We start from the raw sequence: 26,212 nt of genomic DNA, 5'->3' as shown, positions 1-26,212 counted from the left end.
CACGTCCATCAGCCAGAGCCGTGTTTGTGTCTGACACGCGCACACACATGATCCCAGGGATGTCACTTTCGGTACTGCACGCTGCGCTGATGCCGGCCGCGGGTACGGCTGCTGGCGCTGGAGGGATTCAGCCCACGTTGCTGCCGGCAGCTCCCAGCGCCGTGTTCTGTGCTCAAGGCCTTTGTGTCTGCCGGCGGGGCTTCAGCAGCTGGGGCGGTGGGAGTGGGGCCGGGGCAGCCATAGCTGCTGCCCATGAAATACGAAGGCACGGCTCCTGTGGACTGCTCGAGTCCCTCTCCTCCCCGCAGGAGTGCGCGCAGAACTGAGTCGGAGCTGCAGCTCCTCGCAGAGGCACACAGGGAGTCGGGAGAAGGGGTCTCCACGGAGCCGTTTTTTCTGGTCAGAGCACGAGGTGGACACGTGTGAGTAATCGCTGGGACCCGGCTTTGTGGCTGTGTGCCCAGAGAGGGATGGTGAGAGCTGCGTGCCCGTGGCGGGGCAGGGTACTGCTTGCCAGCCTGCTGCTGCCAGCACCTCCCAGGGCACAGGAACAAGCCCTTTGGGACAGGCAGGGATGCCAGGGTCCGCTGGCTGTGTCCCCTTGCTGGCGGCCTGCCTGAGAAGGGGACCAGGAGCTGCCCAAGTCCCTCCTGGGCTTGGAAGCAGCTCCAGGCAAGAGCTGGCACAGGCTGGCGGCCCTGGTCCTGTCCTGGCAGGTTCCACATCTGCTGGGAAGTGCTCAAAATCCTTCCCGTGCGCTTGGAGAAGCAGAGTGGATTTAAACACAGAAGCTCCTTTAGACTGAGGTTATCTTCTTTACAGATCATAATTATTATAATTATTTAATAGTATGGTAGTGTTCAGAGGCCACAAATAATTAGTGGGTTCATTTGCATCTGTAGTAACAATACTTCAGTCGTAACCAGTGCTTTTGGACGGGGTCTGTCTCGTGTGCTTGCAGTGGTACTCGTACCACCCTGGCTGCTTTGTGGGTTGGGAAACCGAGGCACGCGGCAAAGACACTTGCTAATTCCTAAATTCCCCTGGTAGCGAGTGTTGTCTAAGGCGCATAAAGATAAAGGGGGGCCGGCTGCTAGATGGCATTGGAAATCCACTTAAAGGCAGGAATTTGTATTCTGAGATGACGTTCTCCGCACTGGTGCTGGGAAGCTGCAGCCGCAGAGGCCTCCTGCTCCCGCTGCCAGGGCTGCAGCCTGCAGACGGTGCGGCAGCGGGACGGGGGCGCCGGTCCCCGTGGGGCCGTGGGCTCGGAGCTGCAGGGGCAGCGGGGCTGCGTGCCCCCCGTGGGGCTGCGCCAGGCTCCCCGGGACGGGTGCACGCGAGGCAGGGCATTGTGGCCGTCTGCCCGTGAATTGCTGGGCGGCAAAACCTTTCTAGCTTTTTCCAGAAATGTGCTTTGTGGACAGCTTGTGGCTTTCTAATAAAATTCCTGGCATGTGAAGGAGCACATCCAGTCCCCGTCTGCCGGGGCTCCCCAGCCCGCAGGCTGCTGGCTGGCGGCGTGGCTCCAGATGGAGAGCGGAGCCCGGTTCTGCGAGGGGTGACATGCTTCTCCCTGGGAAAGTGCGGAGCTGTGGGATGGCTTGTGACGAGCTGTGTCTCCTGTGACCACGAGCCTTTAGGCCATGTCCTATTTTGTTTGTCCTGTAATCACTCTGGGGACAGCCTCTGCTGGAGGAAGCACCGGCCAAGCCTGCCTGCTCTCGAGGCCAGGTCTGTGTCAGGTGTTTTCCCCATGTCCGTGCACCTGCACGAGCTGTCTCTGAGACTCAGAAGAATGCAGTGTGCCCACGCCACATTTGCTGGGAAGGAAGCAGACAAAGGGGTGCCTTCTTCCCATGGTGGTCTCTTCTGTAGCCTCTAGGAAAGGCAGCCAAGTAGTGCTGCGCAGCCCAGGAGCTGCAGGCTGTACGGGAGGTGTTCATGCCTCCCACTGAGGAGGTTAAGGAAAGCCTCGGGATGTAAAACAAACTCCTAACCTCCTCCTGCTCTGTACTGCCTGGTCTGCCTGTGTTCCCCTGGGCAGGTCACTCTGCCTCTTCATGTCTCATTTGAAATGGTGACAGTGGTGCTCCTCTGCATTGCAAAGAGGTGGGAACGAAAGCAAGTCACAGCAAGAACACAGCCACTACTGCCACCACAGCCATATTAGCATCCGTGGGAGACAGAGGAATAATTTGGCTTCCGCAGGCTTCTAAAGGCTTTCTCCAACGGCTTTGCATCTTGCTGCATCTCCTGGCCATGTAGTCTCCACCTGACAGCACCAGTGTATCTGCAGTTGAAAGAGGGAAGCACGATGTAACGGTGAGATGACGGCCTCTGGGTGCCGGGAGGGCGTTGTTGCTTCTTCACGGGTTTTGGTGTCCTTTTTGCTGGGCACCGGCTGTGGGACCCAAGCAGGGGCTGCAGAAGCCTCAGGCAGCCCTGGAGAGGTGCTGGGGCCTCAGGGAGCACCCGGGCTGGGCTGGGGGCTCCTGCCATCTCCAGGGCCCCTGGACTGGGAGCGTGACTCATTTTCCTGCAGAGCTCTTCAGCCAGTGACCTAAATAAAGATGTGTGCAGATCCCTTGGCTCGTGCGAGCTGCCACTTCCACCAGGCACCTGCTGTCACAGAAAAGGGACCTTTGTGCCAGCAATGCTCCTCTGGGACACCCAAGTGGCATCTGCAGTGAGTGTGCGTGGTGGTGTGAGTCCTTCAGGGCACTGCCCCAGCTCAGGGAATTCGCTGTCCTCAGATGGAGCTGTTTGGGTGTTCCCAGTAGAGCCGTGGGGGTGCTGGAACAGAGCGCGAGACCTTGCCTTGGGTGCTGGTGGTGGAGAGGTGTTCAGCCCCCACGGGAATGGGCGAGGCTGTGGGGGTGATGGAGGAACGGGGAGCTGGCCTCGAGGGTGTGGGCAGGGCTGCCCCTGCTCAGCACCACCAGCCTGCGCCATGGAAGGGGCCTGCGTCCTCGTGGCAAAGCACACGGGCTCCGAGCTGAGGAGGGAGAAGAGCTGTTCAAGCAAAGCACGGTACTGGCACAAGCACAAACGGATATAAACTGGCCGTGATTAAGTGCCTGCAGGAAATTAGGAGGCCTGCACGCCTCCAAACAGCCGGGTGCTGGAAGAGCCTCCAAGAGCAGCTGCGAGGGCAGGGCACGTGCTGGCTTCGTGCTGGCGCTGCCCCTGCAAGGAGCTGGGGTTTGGCGTTGCTGGCTGCTGAGGAGACGCTCTCCATCCTCCACCCCCACGTCCCGTGGATGCTCCACGCCGAGTACAAACGTGCCGAGTCCTCTTGGAGCCAAAATGGGATTAAGTCCTGCTACTGGCTGATGTATTGAGAACCTGGCTCCTGCCTGGTCATCGGCTGTGCGCAAATGCCTCATCCTCTGTTTCCTCCTGTGCTTGCCGTAGCACCTCATCCCCTTTCAGAGATCAGGGACAGCAAAGGTTTTGTCCCAGGAGGAACCGTTGTACCCAGTAGTGGAGCTGGGTAATTAGCTGTTCTCTTCTGCAGCTCCAGAAGAATATGACTTCCTCTCTCATAAATCTAATCTCCCAGCTTCCTGCGTCTTGAGGAGAAGATTTATGTGTCTGCTCTGGTTTTCCTTCTTCCACAGACGTTGCCAGGAGGAGGAGGAGGTGGAGGATGGGTGGAGAAGGGGCTGGGGCCGTGCAGGATCACTGCCGGGCACGGGGGCAGCTGGGACCCCGTGGTGGTGCCTGCAGCCCTGGGTCCGGTGCCCAGGGTCTGTCCAGTGGTGCTGGGCTGGTCTCTGCTGGCATCGTGGTGTCGGGAGGAAGGGCTGGGCAGGGCTGTGCCGTCCCAGTGTGGGGAGATGAGAGCGGGCAGGCAGCTGGAGGCTGTGCCTCCGCTCTGCAGCGTCTCCGGTGGATGGAGGAGCAGGTGTGAAGCAGGGCTTTGTTCCTCTGAGCCCAACCCTGCAGCCCACGTATCAAGATAGAGCATGGGAAGATTTGCTGCCTCTCTTACAAGATTCACCAGCCCATTAATCAGGACGGGCCGGAGCAGTGCCACTGTCGCAGGCCCTCGCTCTCTGGGAGGGACGTGCAGGGCCTGGGCTGCGGGCAGGAGCTGACGGCGCTGGCAAGGTGCAGGGCAGCGAAGCACCACCGGGCATCCTGGACCACCATGGACCTGAAGGACGCCGGGCTGATGTGAGTTGGAGCCTCAGTGCCGGCCGTGAATCCCAGATGTTTGGAGAAAGACTTGATGCATGTGGGGGCAAGGGCAGCCTGAGCGCGGGGGGCATCGGCATTGCAGTTCGGTGGTGCCGGTGGCCAGGCAGTGGGGAAGCAGCCTGTGTCCCTTCCACGGCTCCTGGGTCTCGTTCAACTGATGGGACATCTGCTCCCAGCTGCACTGAGCATCCAGCATATCTGGCGAGCCCATCGCTGGAGTCCTCATGTCATCTATTGCATTACAGTGGCGTCATCTGGTTTTATCTATAAATCATCGCGTATGACTTGCTGCTTGTAATTCCCATGTGAACAAGAGGAGAAAAACACTCAGACCTCAAGCAATTGCCAAGATGGAGGATCCACCACCATCTAAATTCTTTCCAAATTGCTCTCACACTGGATGACCTCACCTTTCAAGAAAGTCATTCCCCATCTGAACGTGCTGACCACCAATTTCCAGGCACTGTTTTGTTGCACTTTACCTGCATGGCTGCAGGGGAGTGCCATTCCCCACAGCACAGACCCCTCTTTGCAGTGCCTGTTCCCTGCCTCTTGCATGGCACTTTTGCCGTTCTCGTTCCTTATCCTTCTCTCAGTCTTTGTGTCATCTGCACATTTTATCGGTGCTGACTTTTCTTCTTTGAGGTCACTAATAGCCAGTGTTAGCACGGGGCCCCGGCCGCCCCTCCACAGGACCTGAGCAGAAGCACGGCTAATTGGTGATGATCGCTGGATGATTATGTCTTGAGACATGCTGGTTAGCCAGTTTTTAATCCATTTAATGTGTGCCACATTGCTTTCGTACCATTCTGCTTTCTTCGTCAAAATGTCAAATGCCTTACAGAAATCTAAGTCTGTTCCATCGAGGCTTTTACCTTCGTCGACCAAACTGAGAATCTCATCAAAACAGACAGAAAATTAGTTTGATGAACCGTGTTTCCTATAACCCCATGCTGACTGGCATGACTGGTACATGCTGCCATCCTTCATCTGTCATTAATCAAGCTCTGCATCTGTTCCCACCGCTGCCCGCAGAGGCACCAGGCTGGTGGGTCCCCGTGTCAGCCCCCCCCCGGTGCCTCTGCGCTCAGGGCTCTGCGGGTCTGACCTCCTGCCTGCGCCGGGCTCTCCTGTGGCCTTGGTCCTGTAGCACCGTGGTGTCCCCACCTCCACACCTGCAGGAGTGCTGCGTGCCAGGGTGCCCACAGCTCTGGTGGGTTCCTCACCTCCGGGAGCATGGCTGCCCTGCCCTGCCCTGCCCTGCCCTGCCCTGCCTCCTCCACGGGTGCTCACGGGGAGGTCTCCTCGGGGCCAGCAGCAGGACGGGCAGAGCCAGCCTGCCCTCCTCAGTGCAGCTCCGCTGGCAAAGCTGGGAGAGGAACACTCTGAATCCCTGGTGCCTGCCTGCTCCCTGCCCTGTGCACATGGGCAAAAGCAAAGCGTGAGGAGCCCTCCTGCCCCTGCATCAGCTGCGGGGGGTGCACAGAGCTGCTTGTGTTTGCTGGGTGTGAGGCTGGGGTGCTGGCGTGCGCAGCCCTTACACGCGCTCGAGCAGGGACTGCTGGAGAGCTGCTGGCACAGGGCACCTGAGGACAGCCTCAGCCACCACGCAGGAGCGAGGACAGCTCTCATCCTTCAGCTGTCCCCTCCCCTGTCTGCCTGTATCCCCAGTCCTGGTCATCCCCCTCCAGAGGGGAGCTGCTGCAGTCCTGGGCTGACAGCAGCTTGGCCCTAAAGGGGCTGACTCAGTTTCGGGACCCCAGAAGGGCTCCAGCTTTGTAGCACCACGTTATTCAGCACGGCAAGACCAAGCAAAGCAATCTGTGCCCTGTTTTGGGGAGGGTGGCACCAGCAGGGAACGCTTCTGCTCCTGTGCCTTCCGTCTGGCAGCTCGGGTCCTGCACAAGGTGCCCAGGGGCAGGGAGCCGTGGGCACAGGAAGATTTGTGGGCTGCAGTGCCCTGCTGGAAGAGCAGTGCTTGTGCAGGTGCCTGGGTGAGCATGCAGGCTCGTTGGCATACACCGTCCCGAGTGCCATCTCCCAGTAAACAAGCTTGAAGATAGCAGCTGGAAAGCCCTGGTGCGGCTGAGTGCCGCGTGCCTGTGCTTCCTGCACAGCCCCTTCCCTGTGGCCCTTTCTGTGCATTCAGAATGTCCCTGGAGCCGTGCTTCCAGCTGGATCTATTGGCAGAGCTGTTTCCTTCAGCTTCGGCTCCGGTACGGGGGGGGGTACATGAGGTACAGCAGCCGCTCGGTTCCACGGTCCTGATTCAGTCCCACAGCAGGACTCATTAGCACCAGAAGATGCAGGCATGCTGGAAACAGTGCCTGAGCACAGCACTAAATCTGACCGTGCTGTAATGCATATGCAGAAGGACGAGTGGGAGGGTCCTAGCTTTTGGTGTTTGACTCCCTTAGAACTGTTCTCCAAATGCAGTTAGTGCATGTATAATTTATAGACTTTTTCTTTGTCCTTGTGGCATGTCTCTGATCTCTCCAGCGGAGCGCGCTTCGGGAGGCAGGGGGTGCCTCAGCGGATGCCCCGCTGACTGACAGCGTCGCGTTGGCTGTGCAGGCAGTGAGGTGTCCTGGTCTCACTCTGCCGTTGGCCGTGGCTCAGCCTGGTCCCCCTGGGAGCTTGCAGGGTCTGTGTCTGCCCCCACTGCCTGGACTGTGCTGGGAGTGCTCCTGCCCTGTGCTTGGCTGTTGGAGTGGCTCCTGGCACCCCTGCCCCGTGCCCATTAGCATCCTCATTAAGAAAGTCTCCAGAGCAGGGTGGCCACACAAGCTGTCCTCTGGGAGCGCTCAGCCAGGCTGCACTGGTGCTGACCCCCATGCAGGGGCACGGTCCAGCACAGAAACGTGCCAGCCCATCCATCCCCTGCCACTGAGCGTGTTTCCCGTACTGGCACAGCCGTAGCTGGGGTTGCTGGTCCCACACTGCGGGGCTGGACTGGGTCCTGTGGTCCTGCAGGCTCTGCCCTGTTCCATGCGGGTGCCAGCACGGCCACTGCCTCAGGCGTGCACAGAGCTCGGCTCTCCAGTGAGCTCCCTCCCCTCCTCAGCCTGTTGCTGTCCATACTAACGAGATGCCCCATCCGCCGGCCATGCCTTCGCCGCGTCCTGCCTCACAAACACCTCCCGGTGTCTGGGCACAGCTCCAAGACTGGGGAAGGGAAGCGCCGGGCGGCTGGCTGCTGGCGCGTGGAGCAGCATCCCGACTAGCGCTGGACGAGGGGCGCAGAGGCGTGAGACGTGGGTCCCCCGCACTGGCGGGGCTGGGTCAGGTCCTGGCTGAGCCTGCTGCTGCTGGGCTCGCTGTGGTCCTGGGGAGGCGCGGGAAATCCGGCCCAGCTGGGAAGTTTGCTCGTTCCCAGTGCATGGGGACTCCAGGCTGCTGTGCTGAGTCAGCTGCTTCGGTGCAGTGAGAGCAAGGCAAGGCGGCGAGCGGGGCCGGGGGGCCTGGCTGCAGGGAGGGCGAGAGGGCTGTGGGGGGAGCAGAGCTCCCAGCTCAGTGTGCTGCAGCAGCTGGGGGCTCCCTGGGCTGCATGGTGGGGTGGGCACCACCAGTGCCAGCTGTGGGATACAGGGCACGGCATGGTGCCAGGGGCACCCATAGCACTGTGCTCCTTGCCCGTGCCCAGGCACCTGTGGGTGTCTGCAGACCTCAAGTGCAGGACAGCAAGCCACAGGGCTGAGCAGCGTCACTCCCTGCCGGGGCTGGCGACTCCCGCTCTGCCCTCCAGTGCCTCCTTCTCACAATGCTGCTTCCCAAAACGAGCCGCAAATCCTCTGTGCCCAGGGGAGCAGGGGCTCCTGAGCAGGGCTCACAGGCATGTGCCATGTACCTGAGCAGTGCGAGGGGCCAGAAGGGTGGCCAGTGACCACGGTGGGCGCAAGAGATCCGGCTGTGTGTGTGGGGGCCTGGTGTTGGTTGGGGTCAGGGCTGGGGAAGGGGTTTGCTGTGCAAAACCCTGCATGGGGAGGAGGCGCTGTGTGCAGCTGTGTGCCAGTGACAGCGGGGCTGGGGGGTCCTCCCTGTGTGGGAGCCCTGCTCGCAGCCAGGGCAGCCTGCCCCAGCGATGCCCGTCTCAGAGAGGAGCCCAGCACTGGAATCTGCCATCCCAGATGCAATACCTCTTCTTCCTCGAGGCTGGTTCTCACATGCCCAAATTGGCTAAATGTCCCCAAGTCACAGCCTTGTCCCATGCACTGAGCTGCTCTCCCACGCCCGCAGCCCTGCCCCACCTCCAACAGGTGGCACGTGCAGGATGGGACCCTGTGCCCCATACACGACGGGTCCTGTGCCTCTGCAGCCAGGTCCCACATAGGTTGGGCACCCCACGCCTTGTCCAGCCCCATGCACGGCGGGTGCCCCCTGCCTGTCCATCCCCACGTACGAGCCCCCTGTGCCCAGCGCAGCCTGACCTGCTCCTCTGCGCTGTCCCCGTCCCGTCCCGCTGTGCCCCTGCAGCACGGGCTGCCTGCTCCCAGCGCCCTCTGAACACGAGGTACCAAGCCCCAGCAAGGCAGAGCTATTTTTAACAGCTTCTTCTGCTTGATTTGAGCTGTGAACTTGTAACGTGTTTATGCTAAAGGGGTTTCTTTTTTTCCCTTCTCCTTTTGTGCTGAGGAGGCAGCGCCAGAGATCAAAGCTTGTCTCTTCGCGTTTTGTGATGGCCGCGCTGGGTGGGAGGGTGTGCAGAGGCCGGCGGCTCCACGGGGCAGCCAGAGACGTCCCCGTCCCCGACCCCATCCACAGGAGGGAGTGGGCAGCAGGGCTGGGGCTCACCGCCTTTCTCTGTCCCCGCAGGTCTGGGAGCCAGGAGCCATGCGCAGGGACGGCTGGCACCCGGTGCCCTGGGGAGCCCACCGTGGGGGGCACTGAGCCCGGGCGGAGGCAGCGGGACCATGGGCTGCTGGCACCAGCGGGGAGGCGCGGTGGCGGGCAGGGCCGTCAGGGCGTCAGCGTACCGCAGGCTGTAGGGGCTGTGCGGCGGGCGGCGTGCCCAGCAGCCCCTTGCCCGCCTCCCACACGGCATCCCCTCTCCGCGGCAGCACGGGATGAGGCCGCCCAGTGCCCCGGCCAGCTCCGGGGACGGGCGCAGCGCAGGGCTCCGAACGCCAGAGCTCGGCCCCGCTGCAGCGCCCCGCCACAGGGCCTCGGCCCCGGGGCCGTGAGCCATGGTCAGCAGGGAGCCCCTTCCTGGGCCGGCCCCCGCCAGCGAGGGCGGCCAGGAGAAAGCCATGACGGTGCGCTCGGTGCTGCTCAACCGCGACTCGCCCGACATCGAGAGCCGCCTCCAGCGCCGGCGCAACCGCACGCAGCAGGTCCGCTTCAAGGACCTGGTGGAGGGCAGCGCGGAGCAGGCGGGCAGCCCCCCACCAGGGCCCGCGGCCGCCCCTGGCCCCAACACCCCACGTGCCTCGCCGCCCCCCAGGGACGCCCCTGAGCCGGCGGCTCTCTGTGCCTCGCGGCGGAGCTGGCCCCAGGCCCAGCCATGCTCGCTGACGCTGCCCATGCCCAGGAAGGCGTGCGCGAGCGCTGCCATCCAGACCTCCCCCAGCCTGCAGAAGCCCTTCCCAGCCTCCCAGCCCCGCAGTAAGAGTGTCTGCGACATGGCCGGGGTAGTGGGGCTGCCCACCGCCCTGGGGAGCGCCCGCTGCCCGGGGGGCCCCTCGCCCACCCCCTCCGTCCGGGCTGTGCCCCCACACGTGCCCGGCAGCCTCCCTGCCCATGAGCGTGCCGCCGCCCTCACCCAGCGTGCCGCGGCGTGCCACACGTCACCGCCACCGCCCAGGGATCCCTGTCCCCCTTATCCGGGCACAGCCGGGTGCCCTGCTGCCAGCTGTACCTCCCCAGCCAAGAGCTGCCCCCCTGAGCCCTGCGCCCGGCTCTGCGGGAACCCCAGGGGCAGCCGGAGGCCCTCCCAGCGCCCAGCCTCTGTGCCCTGCGGCCAGCCCCCGCTGCCCGCTGAGGTGCAGGGGCTCGGCCGGAGCGACTCAGAGCACAGCCTGCCCCGCGGGTGCCTGCTGCCCCAGCCCTCTCCGCATTGCCAGCAGACCCTCCCCACCGCGCACATCCAGGGGCTCCGCCAGCCAGCTCAGGGCACCCCCTCCCGGGACCCCCCCACCACCCCAGCACCAGCTCTGCAGCTCGCCATGGGGGGGGCCCTGCTGCACCCCGCCAGCCCCCATCCTACCAGCGCCAGGCTGGCACAGCTCAGCCGCCACACCGGAGAAGACACCAGCTGCGCTTGGCCGTCTGGACACCCGCGACGGCATCAGCAGTCGGCTGCGGGCCGCCGATCCCGGGCACGGCCAGGCGGGACCAGAGGGACACGGGGAGCTGCTGCCCCCGGCCCTGCAGGGCTCCGGCACCGGGACTCAGCTGGGCGGGCGGGCGCCAGAGGCCCCCCAGCACGGGCAGCCCTGCCTCACCGCCCAGCAGTCGGAGACACTGCGCCACGTCCAGGACCTTCTGCAACTGGTGGTCGCAGCCAAGGGGCCAGCGGCAGCGCCGGCGGGGGACGAGCACGCCCGAACATCTCAGGGACAGGGCCCTGCGGGGGCGCAGGGGGACCTGCAGTCCCAGCTGCAGTCGCTGGAAGGGGTGCTGGAGACCAGCCAACAAACCATCCGAGTGCTGCTGGACGTCATCCAGGACCTGGAGAAGAAGGAGGCCCAGCGGGACGGGTGAGCAAGTGCAGGTGGGGGGCGGGGGGCAAATGTCCTTCGGGGGGCTGTGAATGAAAGACGGGTGGCCAGGGCCCTTGTCAAGGGCTCGGTCTCTGGTGCTGCCGGTCTGTGCCACAGGACTGGCCCCCGCTGTCTGTCCTGCCCATCCCTGCTCTGTAGGTCAAGGGCAGGGCATGCCCTGGGCCAGTTTTCTTGGCCTCGTTTGTGTTTTGCGGTACCAAGCGCTGCCCGTGGCTCGGGATATTCCCGTTAACAACTTGCTAGGATTCCTCTGGGTTGGCCGCCAGCAAGGCAGAGGGTCCTGTGCTGGGAGCCTGCCATGCCCAGGGGGCACAGCCTGGGGGGCTTGGCAGGGTTTGGCACGCTCGGCCTGTTAATGAACCTTAACGAACCGTCTGTGTCTGAGGTGGCCCAGGTGACTGGTGCCTGCTGATGGGGACATCGCCTGCGCCAGCTGCAGGTGGCATCGCCGGTAGGGCTCTGCTGGGCTTCAGCTGTGTGCGACAGTCCAAGGCACTGGGACGGGACAGCTCATTAGCTTGGCAGCTCGTTAGTTTGGCCTCATGCTGGCAAGGGGCCGTGCCTGGCACGTGCACCAAGCCGGGCGCGTGCCATGGCAGCGAGCTCAGGGAGGCAGGGGGCACCCGGCGTGAGGTCCTGCCCTGCCAGAGGGCACCTCCTGCGGGTCCTGTCCCTCCCGCCTGCACAAGCGCTTAATTGTTTAACCAAATTAAGTGGCTGCTAAATAATTCCTTCCACTTAGGGCCAATAATAGCAGGAAGGATCCCACAGAACCGCTACTGAGAGTGCGAAGGCAGGCAGGGCAGCTCAGAGCGGGCCGTGGTGCCCAGCTCCCCCCCGCAGCGTCCCGCTGCCGCTGTGCCACCCACCCGCACCCCGCCTGGCCTCGCTCCTCGGGGCTGTGTGGGGGCTGCTGCCCGTGCTGGGCGGAGGGCATGGCCCTGGGGTGCCCCTGCCTGTGGGGTGCCCCCAGAGGGGCCCCGCTGATCAGGGCTGTGTCCCAGCCTGGCTCGGCACGGACAGGTCCAGAGCAGAGCCCGTCGAAAGGGCAGATCTGCTCCCACGGTCAGAATTGAGTTTGTCTGCTCAGGAAGCTGATTTAGCTTCACCGTGGGGAGCTTAATTAAGATCTCGGCTCCATATACTGTTGCAGTCAAATGAGCAAACGCTGCCCAGAGACATAAGGAATGGGGTAGGAAATCACATAAAAGATTTTCCTAGTGTCCTTCTGCTGAGGAACAGCCTGGCCTTATTTGCCACGGGTCAGCGTCCCGGCAGACCTGCGGGTGGCCCCGAGGCGCCGCGCACCCCGGCGCTGCCACCAGCCCCAGCACTGCTCGCCCCGTAGTGCAGCCTCACAGGGCCCGGGTGTCGCCCAGCAGCAACTTCCCAAGCCAAACGTCTGTCCCCATGTTAGATCTCATCCTGACAGAGGCGCAGTTTATACAACATTAGGTACACGTGTATACACACCTTCTATATACGCATATAAAAGGTATCATGATCTAATTTATGTGCTAGAGTATAATCCCAATTGTAATATGTAATTTGGTGCATTAAAAGACCTAGTTTCTGAGGGCTGAGAACAGTCATGATCAAGGTCGAGTAAGAGGAGAACGATTCAAGCAGGAAGCTGTGACTGGTATTTGGGACAGGGGGGTGTTTTCTCAGCTGTCCCCCAAAAAGCCGCAGCCTGCACTGCCTGAGGGGCACAGGAGGTGAGGAGGCAGCCGCTAGGGTGACCGACAGCCTTTAGGGGGGCCCTTTCCCCACAGCTCTCAGAGCAGCTGGTGCCAGGGGCTGGGGCTTGGTGCTGCACAGGGAGACGCCCCAGGGAGCTGCTGAGCTCCGGCAGGGCAGCAGGATGCAGCTGGCCGAGGATGCATCGGGGCAAGTGTTTAGCACTAGCAGCAGAATACCATTTTCTGCAGAGATCCGGGAGGAGGACTGGCTTTGGGGCTGAGCTGACCTTTGGGGCTCATCAGCCATCTCTGCTTTATTTAAGTCCCTTGCACCTTCCCTGGAGGAGGCTGCTTCTTTGATACAAAAGCTTCAAAAAGAGAGAAATCCTAAGTCCGGCGTAGGCTGGCGATTAGGCTGGCACATCTCCCTCTGCCCATCTGTCAGGGCACTGCTGTGTGCTGTGAGTGCTCCTCCCCGTCCCCACGCTGCCCATGGCCCTGCTCCCTGCAGGTGCTGTGCATGGGGAGATGCATAGTGTCCTGGGGTGTCCCTGGGCACGAGGTACAGCTCTGGGGTGGTGATAAAATGAGGCTGACAGCGTGCAAAGGATTCAGGGCTTCTGCCATGCCTGCCCAGTTTGCAACCAACTGAGAAATCTGCTGAGCTGAGAGGCACCGTGCTTGGCCTGGCATCAAAGGGCATCGGGCAGGAGAGGAGCGGGGATCCCGGGAGCAGAGGGGCCCCTGCCGGCCGGTGTACGTGCTGTGGGGCAGCTGAGGGCCTGGGGGAGGCACAGGAGTCTCCAGGCTCACAGCACTTGTGCTCTGTTGCAGGCGACACTCGTACCGGACAGGGCAGGACATTGCCAACTGCGGGACCTGCCGGGACTGCGCCTGCATCATCTACAGGTACGAGGCAGCTCTGGGGTGTTCCCGGTGGGGCCCCTGCTCTCCTCCATCCCCATTCCAGGTATCACACTCCTAGCGTGGCTTTGAGGCAGAGTAGGGCAGGTCCCAGCTCCCAGGGGGGACATGGCACGACAGTTGCAGCTTTTCCATGGCCCCCCAGCCCCACCGTGCTGCCCACCCCTCGGGCAGTGCTGGTGTGCCAGAGGAGGCTTGCACGACCTGAGGGACGATCGTGGCACCATAAGACACCTGGGTGCACGCTGCAGCACCTCCCTCCCTGCCTCCAAACAGGCACCCCAGGGACAGGAGGGGTGCTCAGGGGCAGAGCTGCAGCTGCTTGGTGCCGGTGCCGTGGCTGCTGCCCAGGGCAGCGTGCCTGTCCCCACGCCAGGCTCAGCTCACCACGGCCAGAAGGCCAGGGCTGCGTCCTGGTGTCCTTGGCTCTGAACCTGGGCCCTTTGTCACTGTGGGGGCAGCTCTGGCTTCCCCTCACGGCTGCTGTTTGTTTCACAAAGGACGGTGGGCTGGCTGGCAGCTGAAAGGAGATCTGCTCTGATGAGGTGACAGGGAATTTATCTTCTCTAAAAGCAACGTGTTGGGGGAAAACCTCCTTACGGGAGCGCTGGGCTTGCTAGCTCTGAGTCTGGGCTGTGTCTTGTCCATGCGTGAATTCACGCAGGTGCTGCTGTTGGGTGCTGGTTGTGCTGGGGAAGGCACCCGTCCCATGGCGGTGGCAGGGGCTGCCGGGGGACGAGTGCCCCTAGCAGTGTCCCTGGGCTGCCACATCTCTGCCATGCCAGGGCCTCACCAAGGTGCAGGACTGCAGTGCCTCGGCTCTGCTTCCCCAGGGTCACGGGGTGTGCACAGGAGCAGCCGCTGCCCCGCTGCACTGTGTTGGGTGCCTGGGACGCATGTGCTCTCCTTGGGCACCTCAGGGCCAGGGGTGCCCCAGCTCTGTCCCCCTGTGCCCTGGCACCCTTACACCACTGCGGCACTGCTGGGGCTGTGTCTCTTGTTCCCGGCTTATTTACGCCAGAGCCAACAGCCAGCTCCCCCTCCTTAGCTCATGGGGGCCTTCAGTGCTAATTGGGACTGACGAGCCTGTCTCCACGCGGCACTGCGGCTGGGAGATGTCACTGCTGCGGGAGGTGGCTTCATGTAACAGCCAGGCTCCCGCTGAGGGCTCCCGCTGGGTTTAGCTGCCACCTCCGTGATGGGAAAAGGCTCCGGTGGGACATGGGGTGGGGGCAGAGCGGGATGGGACAGGGGCAGGGGGGCACCACCATGGGCAGACCCCAGCCAGCAGCAGCGCACCCTCTCTGGCCTCGGGGCTGTGGCTGAGCACCTCACAGGGGCTGCACGCAGGCGGGGACAGAAGGTGGATCCCCTGTGGCGGGTGGTGAGGATGAGGACGGGTGGGCTGAGAGCACGGAGGGGAGGGGCTGCAGGGGTTCTGGCTGCGCTGCGAGCACCTCCCGACCTTCCCCTGCATGTGAGGGACATCAGCGTCAGTATGCATCCACTGTTTCAAAGGGTGCTGCCACGGGGACCTGGTTTTGGGAGAGTTCCCCAGCGATGTGATGGAACCTGTGGGGAATTACCCCTGCAGCAAGCACGTGCACCCTTCCTTGGAGCCCGGGAGCCCTGTTAGAGGCAGCTGGGGACAACGGGTGTCCTGATGGCATGCAGTGACACGAGCTGCCAGCACACCACACAGGAGCTTGCTGGGGTCCCCGTGTGCGTGGCCAGGCCACGTGCGTGGTGGCAGCAGAGGCAGCAGCACCTTGCTGATCAGAGGGGAGCCGGCTGGAGGTTGGAGCGCTCTCTGGGTGAGGAAGCATTACAGCACGTGGCTGCCGGCAGCTTGCCTGTGGGTGCTGCAGGGACAGCGGAGGGGACGTGCAGGAGACCTGGCGCCAGCGGTGGGTGATGCAGCCCCCCCTTCCCTACCCAGACCCATGGCACCCACGTGCCTAGCGTGATGAGCGGTGCCGGAGCCAGCAGTGAAGGCCTTGCATGCCTGGTGCCGCGGCTGCACTGGGCTCAGGGGAGGGCACTGGGGGTCTGTAACATCAGGGCTGGGTACAGCCCTTCTCCGGGGTGCTCAGTGCTAACCAGGGTCCCTCAGACCCTGGACCCCCCCCTGTATCTGCACCAGTTTCCAGCCTGGGCTGGTGGCCGGCTCCCACCCCAGGCAGGTCAGTACCCAGGGGGTTTGCTGCGGTGGGCAAAGTTTCAGCGTTTCTTACTCTGAGCCACGGCTACTCCTCCAGCTGGAGGGGTCCCCGCGAGCTGCGGCGGGGTGCCACGTGCCCTGCTGCAGACCACGGGCAGGACAGGACGGCTGTCTGGGATGGGGACGGGTCCTGCACGTGCCCCTCTTCTCACAGCCCCACAGGGTGCGGGCAGAGGGCAGCAGCTGGCTGCAGGAGCAGCCAAGGGCCCATCAGCAGGACCTGGGCAGGGCCGGCACCCTCTTGGGTCACCTCTGAGCTGTGCCCGCGGTGAGGGGCTGGCAGGGAGCCGCAGGGAGGGAGCCTCAGGGCGCTGGGACCTGGGGGCACGAGGACTGGGGCACGGGCGGCCTTGTGGGCGCAGGGCGGTGGCGAGCGATGCCTCTCACGCGGCCCCTTCTCCCCGCAGCGTGGAGCACGACTTTCGGCAGCAGGAGGGCCGCTTCCAGCGGGTGCTGAGCCACATCGAGGGCGAGGCGGCGCAGAGCTCCCCCGCGGCAGGGCCCGTCCCGCCGGCCAGGCAGGAGCCCTCGCCGGTGAGCAGGCTGCCTGCGAAGCTGGACTCAAAGAAATCCAGGCGCAAATGCTTCTGGTTCCTGTAACCGGTGCTGCCGAGGGGCACGAGCGCCCCGCGCCCACGAGGACCAACCCAGCTCTGACGCCGCACAGGCTCCTTCCTCCTCTCCCTCCCTCTGACGTTAGGGTTTGGGTAGCACCAGCTTTTATATTTTTAACTGTTCAGTTTAATGTAACGAAGCCCCTGTGTAAATAAGAGGTGAGGGGAACAGCTGCTGTATTTAATGAGAAACCAATAAATTCTAGGGAGACGCTATTTTCGTTACATCCTCTCCCAGCTGTGCATTTCTGTTCTGGACGAGGACGGCGCAGCGGGCACACCCCACACAGGGCTGCAGAGCCCCCCAGCCCCATCTCCTCCCCGCAGGCCCTGCTGCTCCAAGCCTGTCCTGGCTGCCAGCAGCTCCGCGGCCCCGCAGGAGGCCCTACAGAGTCCCCCCCGAGGTCAGAAACACCGGGGGTCTCCTGCACCCTGGGGACAGAGAGAGGAACCCTGTCCCTGCCCCGTCTCGGGTGGGAGGCTGGGCTGGGGTCCCAGGGACACTGCCACTCTCCTCCTGCCAGCTCCTCTGCCTGGTAGGGCCAGGGGGCCTGGGGGGCACCACACAGCCTGTCTGTACCCGGGGTGCTGTGGGACCCCCAGCTACCTGTCCCCACGCAGCCAGGGGCTGGAAATTCCCTCTCCCACCCTTTGCAGCTGGCTGGCAGGGGAAGGTGGCCAGGGCCTCCCCGGCTGCAATATGCACTGGCTAATTACAGGCAGGCAGAAATTAGCAGCTCAAATCTTCCAGCCTCTGCAAGGCTGCCCACGAGAGGAGAAACTCAGCGTCAGTTTAATGAGGGTCCTGGATGAAAGCGGCTGGCGGCGGCGGGTGGTGAGCGTATGCTGAGCACGGTGCAGTGAATGCTCCCTGATGCTCCCCACAGCCCCCCCACCACTGCCATGCTCTGGAGATCCCTGCGAGTCGCAGAGCCTCGGGGGTGAGCGCTGCATGGAGCCCGGGGCCAGGCACACCATCTGCATGTGGGTCTGGGGGCTCACAGCTGGGCCTCAGCTGCTGCCATCCTGCTGGGGGACTGGGCCCACGGAGCACAGGACAGCGCCTGGCTGGGGCAGGGCAGCCTCTGGCACCCCCATGTTCGGTCATGGAGCCCCTGCAAGCGGGAGGGAGGATGAGGAAGTCTGACCAGGGCATCCCCAGCTGGCACCCAAGGGTGCCCCACCTGCACGCACCCAGCAAAGGAGCTGGTGTTGCCTTAAAGCCTGTGCCTGTGTCGATGGCACTTGTGTGGCCATGGCCCCGTGGTGCCGAGGGGACCCCACAGTGCCACGGGGCCCAGCCGTGGGAGGTGCTGAGCGCCCCAGCCTCAGCAGCTCAGCAGATCATAGGGTGCCTGCGAGCCCCCCGGGATGGGGCTGAGCCATAAAGACCTGGCAGGAGAGATCAGGCACCTTTCAGTGCCTGAGTTGCTGGGACAGAGAACACAGGGAATGCCTTTTTCCAGGTCCTCTTCTGATTCCCAGCAGCAGCAGGACGGGGCTGTGGTGGCCTTTGGCACAGGCATGGGTGTCCCTCGTCCCCCCCAAAGCTTTCTGCAGTCACAGCTGCTGGGAGCAGCCTGGACTGGGGGCCCAAACACAAGGGTGAGGCCCAAGACTGCAGCAACACCATGAAAATGATAAACTAAAGTGGGAAAACTGCTAGACAGCATTTCTGCAGATCAGCAGGGCCAGCACGTAGGAAGAGGAGCAAGCAGAGAAAGTGAGGATCAGCCAAAGGCTTGCTCTCCTTCTCTTCGCCTTGAACATCAGGCCATGCTTCAACACCCGGCGTTCCTCATTATCTCTGTCACAGCCCTGGTAGGTAGCTTCAAATAGCTCTTTTTTTTTTGCTCTTGCTTCCTCTAGCACTGAATCATGCAGCCTGAGAACAAAAGCTAAAAGCAAGATGATACCAAACCCAGCCCTGCAAGCATCTCCTGCCTGAATCACACCTGAATCACAAGCAGCAGGAGCTGACCCTGCCCGGCTGGCACAGCCCCAGGGGCACAGCCTGGCCCGGCAGCACGGCCAGTCCGCAGGCTGCTGGCAGCCAGGCGAATATTTGGGGCAGCACCTTGTCAAGTGGAGCCGTTTGGGGACAGCAAAGCTGCTGTCAGGGAACAGCCTGGGGACTGGGCAGCCACGGGGCAGCAGGGGCAGGGCCAGCAAGAAAAAAGCTCCCGTCCTGCCTGCTGGCTGTATCGCCTCGCGTGCATTAGGTTTTCATGAAAGAGAGCCAAGGATGGGACGGCAGAGCTACAGGAGTATCCCAGCACGATTCCTTAAGCAAAGGGCTGAGCTGCAACTCAGGGTGCTCACACCTCCCCGGGCATGGTGCTCTGCACAGCACGGTGTGACGTGGTACAGCACGGTGTGACGGTGCAGCACAGTGGGACACGGTGCAGCACGGCGCAGTGTGGCATGGCGTGACATAGTGCAGCGCGGCACGGCACAGCGTGGCACGGCACGTATAGCTCTTCTCCACTGCTCCACCTCCAAAACACAGCCAGTCCCAGATGCTCACCCCCTTGCTACCCAGAGCTGTGTGCCTGGCCTGCTCCACACAGTCTGGTCAAGCATGCTGGGTTTGCCTTCATGCTTCTATAGAGCGCACACAAGCCCACACAGGCCAGGGCTGTGCTACCCCCCTTCATTACTAAATCATTGCACCCAGTGCAGCAGCTCCGCAGGAAGCCTCAGCCGAGCAGCACTGTGACCTGCCAACCCTTCAGCGCAAGGTGGGTGTCCCAGCACATTCCTCCCATGTGCTCCCGGCATGTAAAATTGTGAAGGGTCGCTGGGTCTGTCACTTGTTTTCCAGAGAATACTGCCCAAACCTTCATCTGCTTCCAAAATGTCCTTTCTGCATCACAAACACCCGGCCTGCTCCTCCCAGAACACCCTCTACTCCAGAACCCGCTTCTGGCACATTTCCTCCCTCCCCTTTTGGGCTTTCTCATGCATCCTGCGGTGTTAAATACCCATAAATCCATCCCTGGCCAGCTGCTGCCAGAGACCGCAGCACCAGCTGAAGAACACCACTCGCTGCCTGTTCCCACGTGCCCACGTCAGCGCAGCCCCGCGCTGCTCCATCCCCAGAGCCAGCAGGGGATGCGGCGCGGTGCCGCTGCCCGGCAGAGCGGAGGTACTCACCCTCAGGCTGTTCTCCCGCTCCAGGACGATCACCCTCCGGTTGACGGTGTGCAGCAGCCGCTCCAGGACCAGCTGGACATGCTTCTTCACCTTCACCTGAAAGGCAAGAGGTGTCATGGCCATGGCAGGTGCTGCCGGGGGGGCAGGCGATGCACACCGCTGGTGGGCATCTCCCCAGGCAGCACCAAGCCAGGCTGGGAAGGGTTCAGCCTCCTGGGGGCTGGCATCACCGGCACTGCAGCTCATGAAAACAGAGGGCAAGGAGGCTGCAAAATGCTCCTCGCTCCTGCAGAATGCTCCTCGTTATTGCTGGCAGTGGCTACGGGAGCTGGGGCTGCGGGCATGGGTTTCCTCAGCACCCCCTGAGTGCTCCACACAGTGCCCCAGGCCCTGGCAGCAACAGGCAATCGGTGCTTGTGGAGGAGAAGCTGCACCCTGGAGCCCCTGCTCCTGCTGGAGCAGCCCCAGACCCCCCCGCAGCCCTCCCCTGCAGCCCAGGTGCAGGTTGCTGCTTCACCGCATCTTCCTGGCCAACAGTAACGCCGCCCTGAGCAGAGGCTGCGCAACGCTGCTCCCCACATAAGACGCCAGCTGTGCTAGTACAGACGGTACTAGGAGGAGGCTCCAGCCTCCCCCTTCATTTGTCCATAATAGAAGAAACATTCCCAGCTCACACAAAGAACTCAGAGCAGCTGGAACGCTGTTAACCCTCCAGCTCCGCCATCTCCAGGATTCCTGCAGAAGTTTTGTAGGGTTAAAAACCAAGTTTCTCTGCAGGCAGGCACAAGGCAGAAGCCACCCCAGGTTGTCTCAGCAGGGCTCTGCGGTGATGCCGGAGCAGCTCCAGCTCTTGGGAGCCAGGTCAGGATGTGTAAGAAAGGGTGTCCTGCGAGGAGACACCTGGGGACGGATGGTAACACCAGCAGCGACAATCTGAGCAGGGCAAAGGTGGCTCTGTGCCAGAGGTGTAAGGGACACCCAGGCATCCCTCCCTTTTCACAAGACCCAGCGCAATTTCCCCCTGCAGGACAGGAGGCACCTCTGCAGCTCAGACAGCACTGGAGAAGCCCTAACACCTCCGAAATAAAGTCTTGATGCCAGCACAGCACCTACAGCTTGAGCAACCTCCTCCTGTGGGGGCCGGCACCGGGACTGCCAGCCTGCATGTGCAGAGACCCCGAGCCCCGCTGTGGAGCACAACGTGGCCTTGTGTGCCTCCCCAGCTGAGCTGACACAGCCGCCTCACCCACCCAGGGCACGGCAGCACACGTCTGATCCAGCCTCCGTGCCAACAGCTCTGAGGTCTGAGCCTCCCAGAAAGCAACAACGGAGCACAGAGCAGCTGGGGAAAGGCAGAACCAGAGGCACCTTCAGCAAAGGCTGCAAACGGCTGCTCTTCTGTGTCAGATGGCTCTGCCCTCTCCTCCCGTGCTGCTCTGCTCAGCAGCCACAAATCCCCTCTGCTCCACCAGGGTGCTGTGCACCGAGACCCCAGAGTGCAGAAATCCAACACCCTCTTTGTACAGCGGATCCCATGCACGAAGGGGAGCCCCCGTCCCTTCAGCAACCCCTCAGGGAGCATTTGGCATTCTCAGCACACAAATGTCTTCCTGCACCTCCCAGCCATAGCCCGTGCCAGGAAGGACACCCGTCCCCACGCAGGGCACAGCCTGCGGGCAGCCACGGGCCCCTCACCTCCGCCCAGCCCAAGTCTCGCCCGGCTGCATCAGGACCGCAGTCCGCAGCCTGCCACGGCTTCCACCTTCAGCTCTGACCTAAACCACATTCTTTGCCAGCCTCTGTCCCTAACCTCTTTATCCAGTGAACTATGCACAGGAGTAACAACTCCTGGTTGCTGATATCTGGGACAAATTGCAATGAACTTCCATAAAGACAGCAAAACACCATCACACCCCAGCACAATGGGTCCTGCTGCCACAGAGGTAGAAAACACCCTGAGGAACTGTCCTGCTGAGCTGCAGCACAGGTCTGTGCTGTGCTGAGGTGCTGCAGGAACAACCTGCACCCACCGCTGCCAGGGACCTCGCCTGCTCCGATGGGGGCTTGTCCGGAGGGGCGGTGGTGGACGGTGCGTGTTGGAGGGACGGGGCGCAGTGACCGAGGCACGGGCATGTATGAGCACCAGGTGCCTCAGCCTGGGCTGCAGCTGGGCTGAACCCTGGGGGGGGGCACGCCTCCAGCACCAGAGTCCATACGGGAGAAAATCTGCACAAGCCTAAAACTCGGCTATCCTGAGCCAGAGCCGCTGTCAAGGAGAGCTGTCAGCAGGTGGCTGTGTGCGCGCAGGGAACGCCTCGGTGTGAGCACGGCCAGCAGCGGGTGCAGATGGAGGGTTCAGCTCCACAGAGCCCAGGGCACGCTCTCAGCACCACCAGTCCCATGGCAGATGCTGACAGAGGCGTGGGGGAACTCTGCCCTCAGGGCTGTGCGAGAGCACTGGGGCAGCCCTGGGGAGCACGCAGGCACTGTGGTCCCATGGCAAACACTGCAGGGCTGCCAGGGCAGCAGGGCACCGAGCTGCAACAAGGGTCAGGATCACACAGCTCAGAGGAACATCTTGCCTGCAGTGTGTGGCTGAGGGAAATCAGAGGTAAGAAATAAAGAAAACCTGGTGGCAAACAGGCCATGGGACAGAGCATGGCTGCACAGAGAGCACTTCAGCAGTGGCACTGACATGCCTCTGCCGTGTGAGAGCTGGCACGGGACCGCTGAGCACAGGGAAAATGAGTTACAGCACCAGGCAGTTGTCCGTGCACTCACCAGCTCGCACCTCTAAGTTACAAAGTGCACTGCTGGTTTTCTATAGGCAGGAAAAGCTCAACGCCCAGAGCCAGAAGCCGTTTGGTTACAGCCTGGACTGAACAAAGTCAGCTCTGAGGCCGGAGGCAGTGGTGCCTCCCAGCCCCCCTGTGCAGCTCTCGCTGTGCCCCAGGACGTGTGTGTGTCCGTGCCTTCCACCTGTGCAGCAGGGGGGCACCGTGGGGGCTCTGGGTGAGAACCTGGCCCACGACCCACACAGAGCTTGCCCTCGCTCGTGCCATCCCAGGAGTCTGCTCCTGGCCCAGCACAGAACTTTGCTCCTCTAGGGCTGGGTTAGGTGCCCAGCAGAGATGCCCAGGAAGGACTGGGAGGGAAAATGCAGGTGCTGGGTGCAGACAGCAAGCGGCCCCAGGCAACCAGCCTGGAAGGCAGCGGCAGTGATGGCAGAGACATCCTCATCCTAGCCCTCAGCTAGAGCTCGCAGCACAGCCTGGAGTCACCCAGCCCCATCACCCACGGCTCTGGGGAGGCGTCTCCACCCCTGCAGCACCCCAGCCCCACGCTGTGACCCCCGGCACCAGCACCGGGTCTGTGGCTGCCGTGGGAGGCGGAGAAGCCTGGCCCCCAGGAGAGGCACTCACCAGCTCTGAGTCCCCACGGTTCCCGTGCCGCTCCGCACCCGCACTGCCCCGCGCCTGCTGCTCCTCCGCTCTCTGCAAGACAGAGCCTGGCGTCAGGGCGAAGCCCAGCAAGGACAGCACCTTCCCACCTGGGGCCACCCCAGGGATGTCGGTGTCACCGTTCCTTCTCACAGATTTTCAGAACAGCACCACATTGTCTGCTGGCCAGAAAAGGGACACTGCTCCTTTGCGGGGCTTTGGGCAGTGCCGGCCCTGCCCTGCAGGCAGGGGGAGCACACTCACAGGGGGTTCAGGGCAGCCGTAGGCCAACTCAGGCTGCCTGTCGGTGGGTTTTAGCACCAGCCCGGGCAGGTTCCTGCCATGACTGATGGGCCACAGCAACCCCATTCCACTTAGGATGGGCCTTGATCAGCCCAACCAAGCCAAGGGCAGCAGTTCGTGCTTAGCCCTACTCCGATGTGTTCCACCAGGTGCTTTCCAAGGTGAATCCTGGAAGGGGAAGAGGGACCGGCAGAGAAGCCAGGCTTTACCTTCTGGGCCTTGTAGAGCACCTCCAGGATGTTGCTGAGCAGCTCAATGCAGGCGTCTTCCTCCTCTCCCTTCTCGATCAGCTCCTGGAGGATGGGCACCGCTGTGTGCAGCAGCAGCTCCCGGCACTCTGTGGGAAGGAGGGGGCACAGGGCTGGTGGTGTGCGCACCCCAGCCCCCAGGCTGCCAAAATATCGGGGCAAAGGGGGGGACGCCTGTGGCAGGGACGTGGCCCCGTCCAACCAGCCCTGGCAGCACCGGGCCGGGCCACGCAGCGAGCACCGTGTGCTGCTCTCACCATAGGACTGGAAGACCTTGGTGTTGATGATGTTGGTCAGGGACTGCAGCTTCTGCTTCAGCAGGCGCTGGGGGAGCAGGTTTCCAATGAAGTCCCGCAGCAAGACCCTGCGATCCAGACAAGAGGATTTAACGAGCACCAAAACACCAGGCTTGTGGGAACAGGGGGTGTCTGCAGCCCCAAGCACCCACAGCCCCCTTCCTCTAGGACAAAACCACTGGGGGAGCCAGGTGCCAACTGAGCCCCACAAAAAGTGAGCAAACGCTCCCCTGCATTTGCACAGGGAAGGGGTTAAGGAGGCACAGCCCCCCGCCCTGTGCTGGGGGCATCCCGCGGGCAGAGCGGAGGCGGAGGGCTGGGGACACCTACCCCAGCATGGAGGAGTCAAAGATCCCAAACACGTCCTCCAGGATGGAAGGCAAGTACTTCAGGGCTGCTCCCTGCAGAGAGACGAGTGCTGACTGCCGCGGCGTGCCCGTGGGGATGATGGACGGACAGACAGACAGCACGCAGGCAGGGCGGTGACCCCGTTCCTCCCCACCTCAGCACGGGCTGAGCATCTCTCCCACTCGCCCCAGCTCCACGGCCCCTGCTGCCAGCCCTCCACGGTCACCCCCTCGGGAAGGGGCGTCCTGCTGGCTGCAGTTCTCTCCTGCTACGCCACCCACACCGAGCAAAGCACCTGAAATCGCAGTGATAACACGTGTGTCTTGTAAACAACAACTGTTTCCAGCCTCTACTGTGGAGCCATAGAAAATCCAACTGCACCAGGCACACGGCCCCTGGCTGGGGCTGCCTGTGGAGCCTCCCAGCACTGCTCACGGCCACTGCAACCACAGGGGGGCTGCCGGAGGGGCAGGGGGCTGCCCGGAGCCCACCCTGCCCTGTGCTCCCATGGGACTCTAAGGGCTGGGGGCATACGGCTAGATTTTTTTAGAAAAGCAAGCACATGGGCCACAAATCAGTCTGCATTAAAATCTACTTCATTATGTTTGCAACGTGGTTAAACAGCATAAACAACTTGCCGAGTTCTGCTCCTCTCTAACTCTGCTGGGGTGCCTCATCCTGCAGGCTTCCCTGGACTACGCTGGCACCAGAGCTGCGACCCTCAAGCCTAAGGGGTGCCCCAGCTGGGATCCAACAGTTTTGAGTCATGCAGAGGGGCTGCCGACGGAGCTGGATCCTCGGCGGGCGACAAGTCCAGCAGCTCCAGCATTGCTGTCCCTGCAGCTAAGGGCTGGGATTTGCCACCCCCTCCTAGGCAGCTGAATTCGCACCAATTGTCATCAAACACAGCACACCCCGAGCCATTTCTGCAGCTCTTGCAAACCCTTCTCAGGTGTTTCTGTGTCCCCTGTTGCGGATGAGGGCAGAAAAGCTGACACACGATCCACAGCAGCCTCGTCACCTCCTGCTCCCCTCTCCAGGCATTTATTTAGTTCCTCTTTGTGCACACACCCACAGACCATCTTTTGCTCCTCTACCCAGGCCCCACAGTGGCCTTGCCATCAGCTGGGCACTGCTGGGGCTCCCGGAGCCCCCCAGCCCCGCTCCCCTCCCAGCTGTGACCCAGGAACGCCGCCCGCACCCCGTCTGTCCTGCAAACAGAGGCTTCTGAGACAAGAGCCAGAGTCCCTGGGACCCCAAGGAAATGCCCATCCCAGCAGGATGCCTCTCCATTTGTAATGACTTTTTTTCTTTTGTACTGAGAAGATATATAAAAAAAAGATTAAAAAGTTATTTTAATACATTTATACGATGTTAATTTTAAATAAGAATATTTTACAAAGTCAGACAGTTGTTAGTCTCGCATATTATGTCAGTTATCTTATTCAGTCACATTCACAACTTCAGAAAAATCAGCTAAATTTGATTTTTTTTATTAAACTCCATGCTTAAGTAAAGCTGGACTGATTAACATTAATTTTTCTGCCATCCTTTAATGCTGTATTGATTATACCCTCTCCATGACAGAGCCAGGATCCACGGCCAGCCTATTCTGTCTGCAGCTGGCAAGGTCAGCAGCTTACTCACCTTCTAAGATATGAGATAATATCAGAATTTTTCCCATTCCTTTTCTTCCCAGCATTACAAGACTCCCTAAGAATCAGCAACCATGTCTCAGTATGGCTTTCTTCCAGAAATTGCTCCTGGCTTTTATGTTAGCTGCCGAGGTGGCCCCCCGGTCGTGCAGAAGTGCGCAGCGTTTCTTCCACTGCTGAGGACCGAGGGCACCAGCCTGCCCCCACCCACCAGCCGTGCCCGATCCCCCTCCCAGCGCAGGACGGCACCGCTTGCTGCATGTCAGCTCCTGTGCTCAACCCCTCGAGCCGTCGTCCCCAAGGTATCCCCGAGGGCAAGGGCACGTCCAGCACAGGGGACCTGCCCTTGATGCTCCCCGTGCAGGCTCTCTGCAGGTGCTGGCTTGGCACAGGCCCTGCA

General features: G+C 62.1%; 2 protein-coding genes across 2 annotated transcripts in view; one reads left to right on the top strand and one right to left on the bottom strand.

Moving 5' to 3' along the window:
* LOC311209304 (dedicator of cytokinesis protein 2-like) overlaps positions 1–26,212 on the bottom strand; it is a gene marked incomplete at its 5' end in the record, with an annotated part of 66,184 nt that overhangs the window by 14,953 nt on the left and 25,019 nt on the right. Inside the window, 5 exons of the mRNA XM_084286568.1 lie at positions 19,523–19,618; positions 22,945–23,016; positions 23,475–23,602; positions 23,771–23,877; positions 24,140–24,210. Of these exons, the coding sequence (XP_084142694.1) occupies positions 19,523–19,618; positions 22,945–23,016; positions 23,475–23,602; positions 23,771–23,877; positions 24,140–24,210 (474 nt within the window). The remainder of the gene's footprint in view (positions 1–19,522; positions 19,619–22,944; positions 23,017–23,474; positions 23,603–23,770; positions 23,878–24,139; positions 24,211–26,212) is intronic.
* On the top strand, positions 9,390–16,352 carry LOC311208913 (uncharacterized protein; the record flags this gene model as incomplete). Its single annotated transcript, XM_084285945.1, is given in 4 exon segments — positions 9,390–10,336; positions 10,338–10,901; positions 13,442–13,516; positions 16,160–16,352. Coding segments are annotated over 4 exon segments (1,779 nt in total).

The sequence above is a fragment of the Netta rufina genome (genome assembly GCF_964035555.1).
Source record: "Netta rufina genome assembly, chromosome: 4".
NCBI lineage: Eukaryota > Metazoa > Chordata > Aves > Anseriformes > Anatidae > Netta > Netta rufina.
Note: the sequence above shows the minus strand (reverse complement) of the source record. Positions and strands in the feature narration are given on the sequence as shown.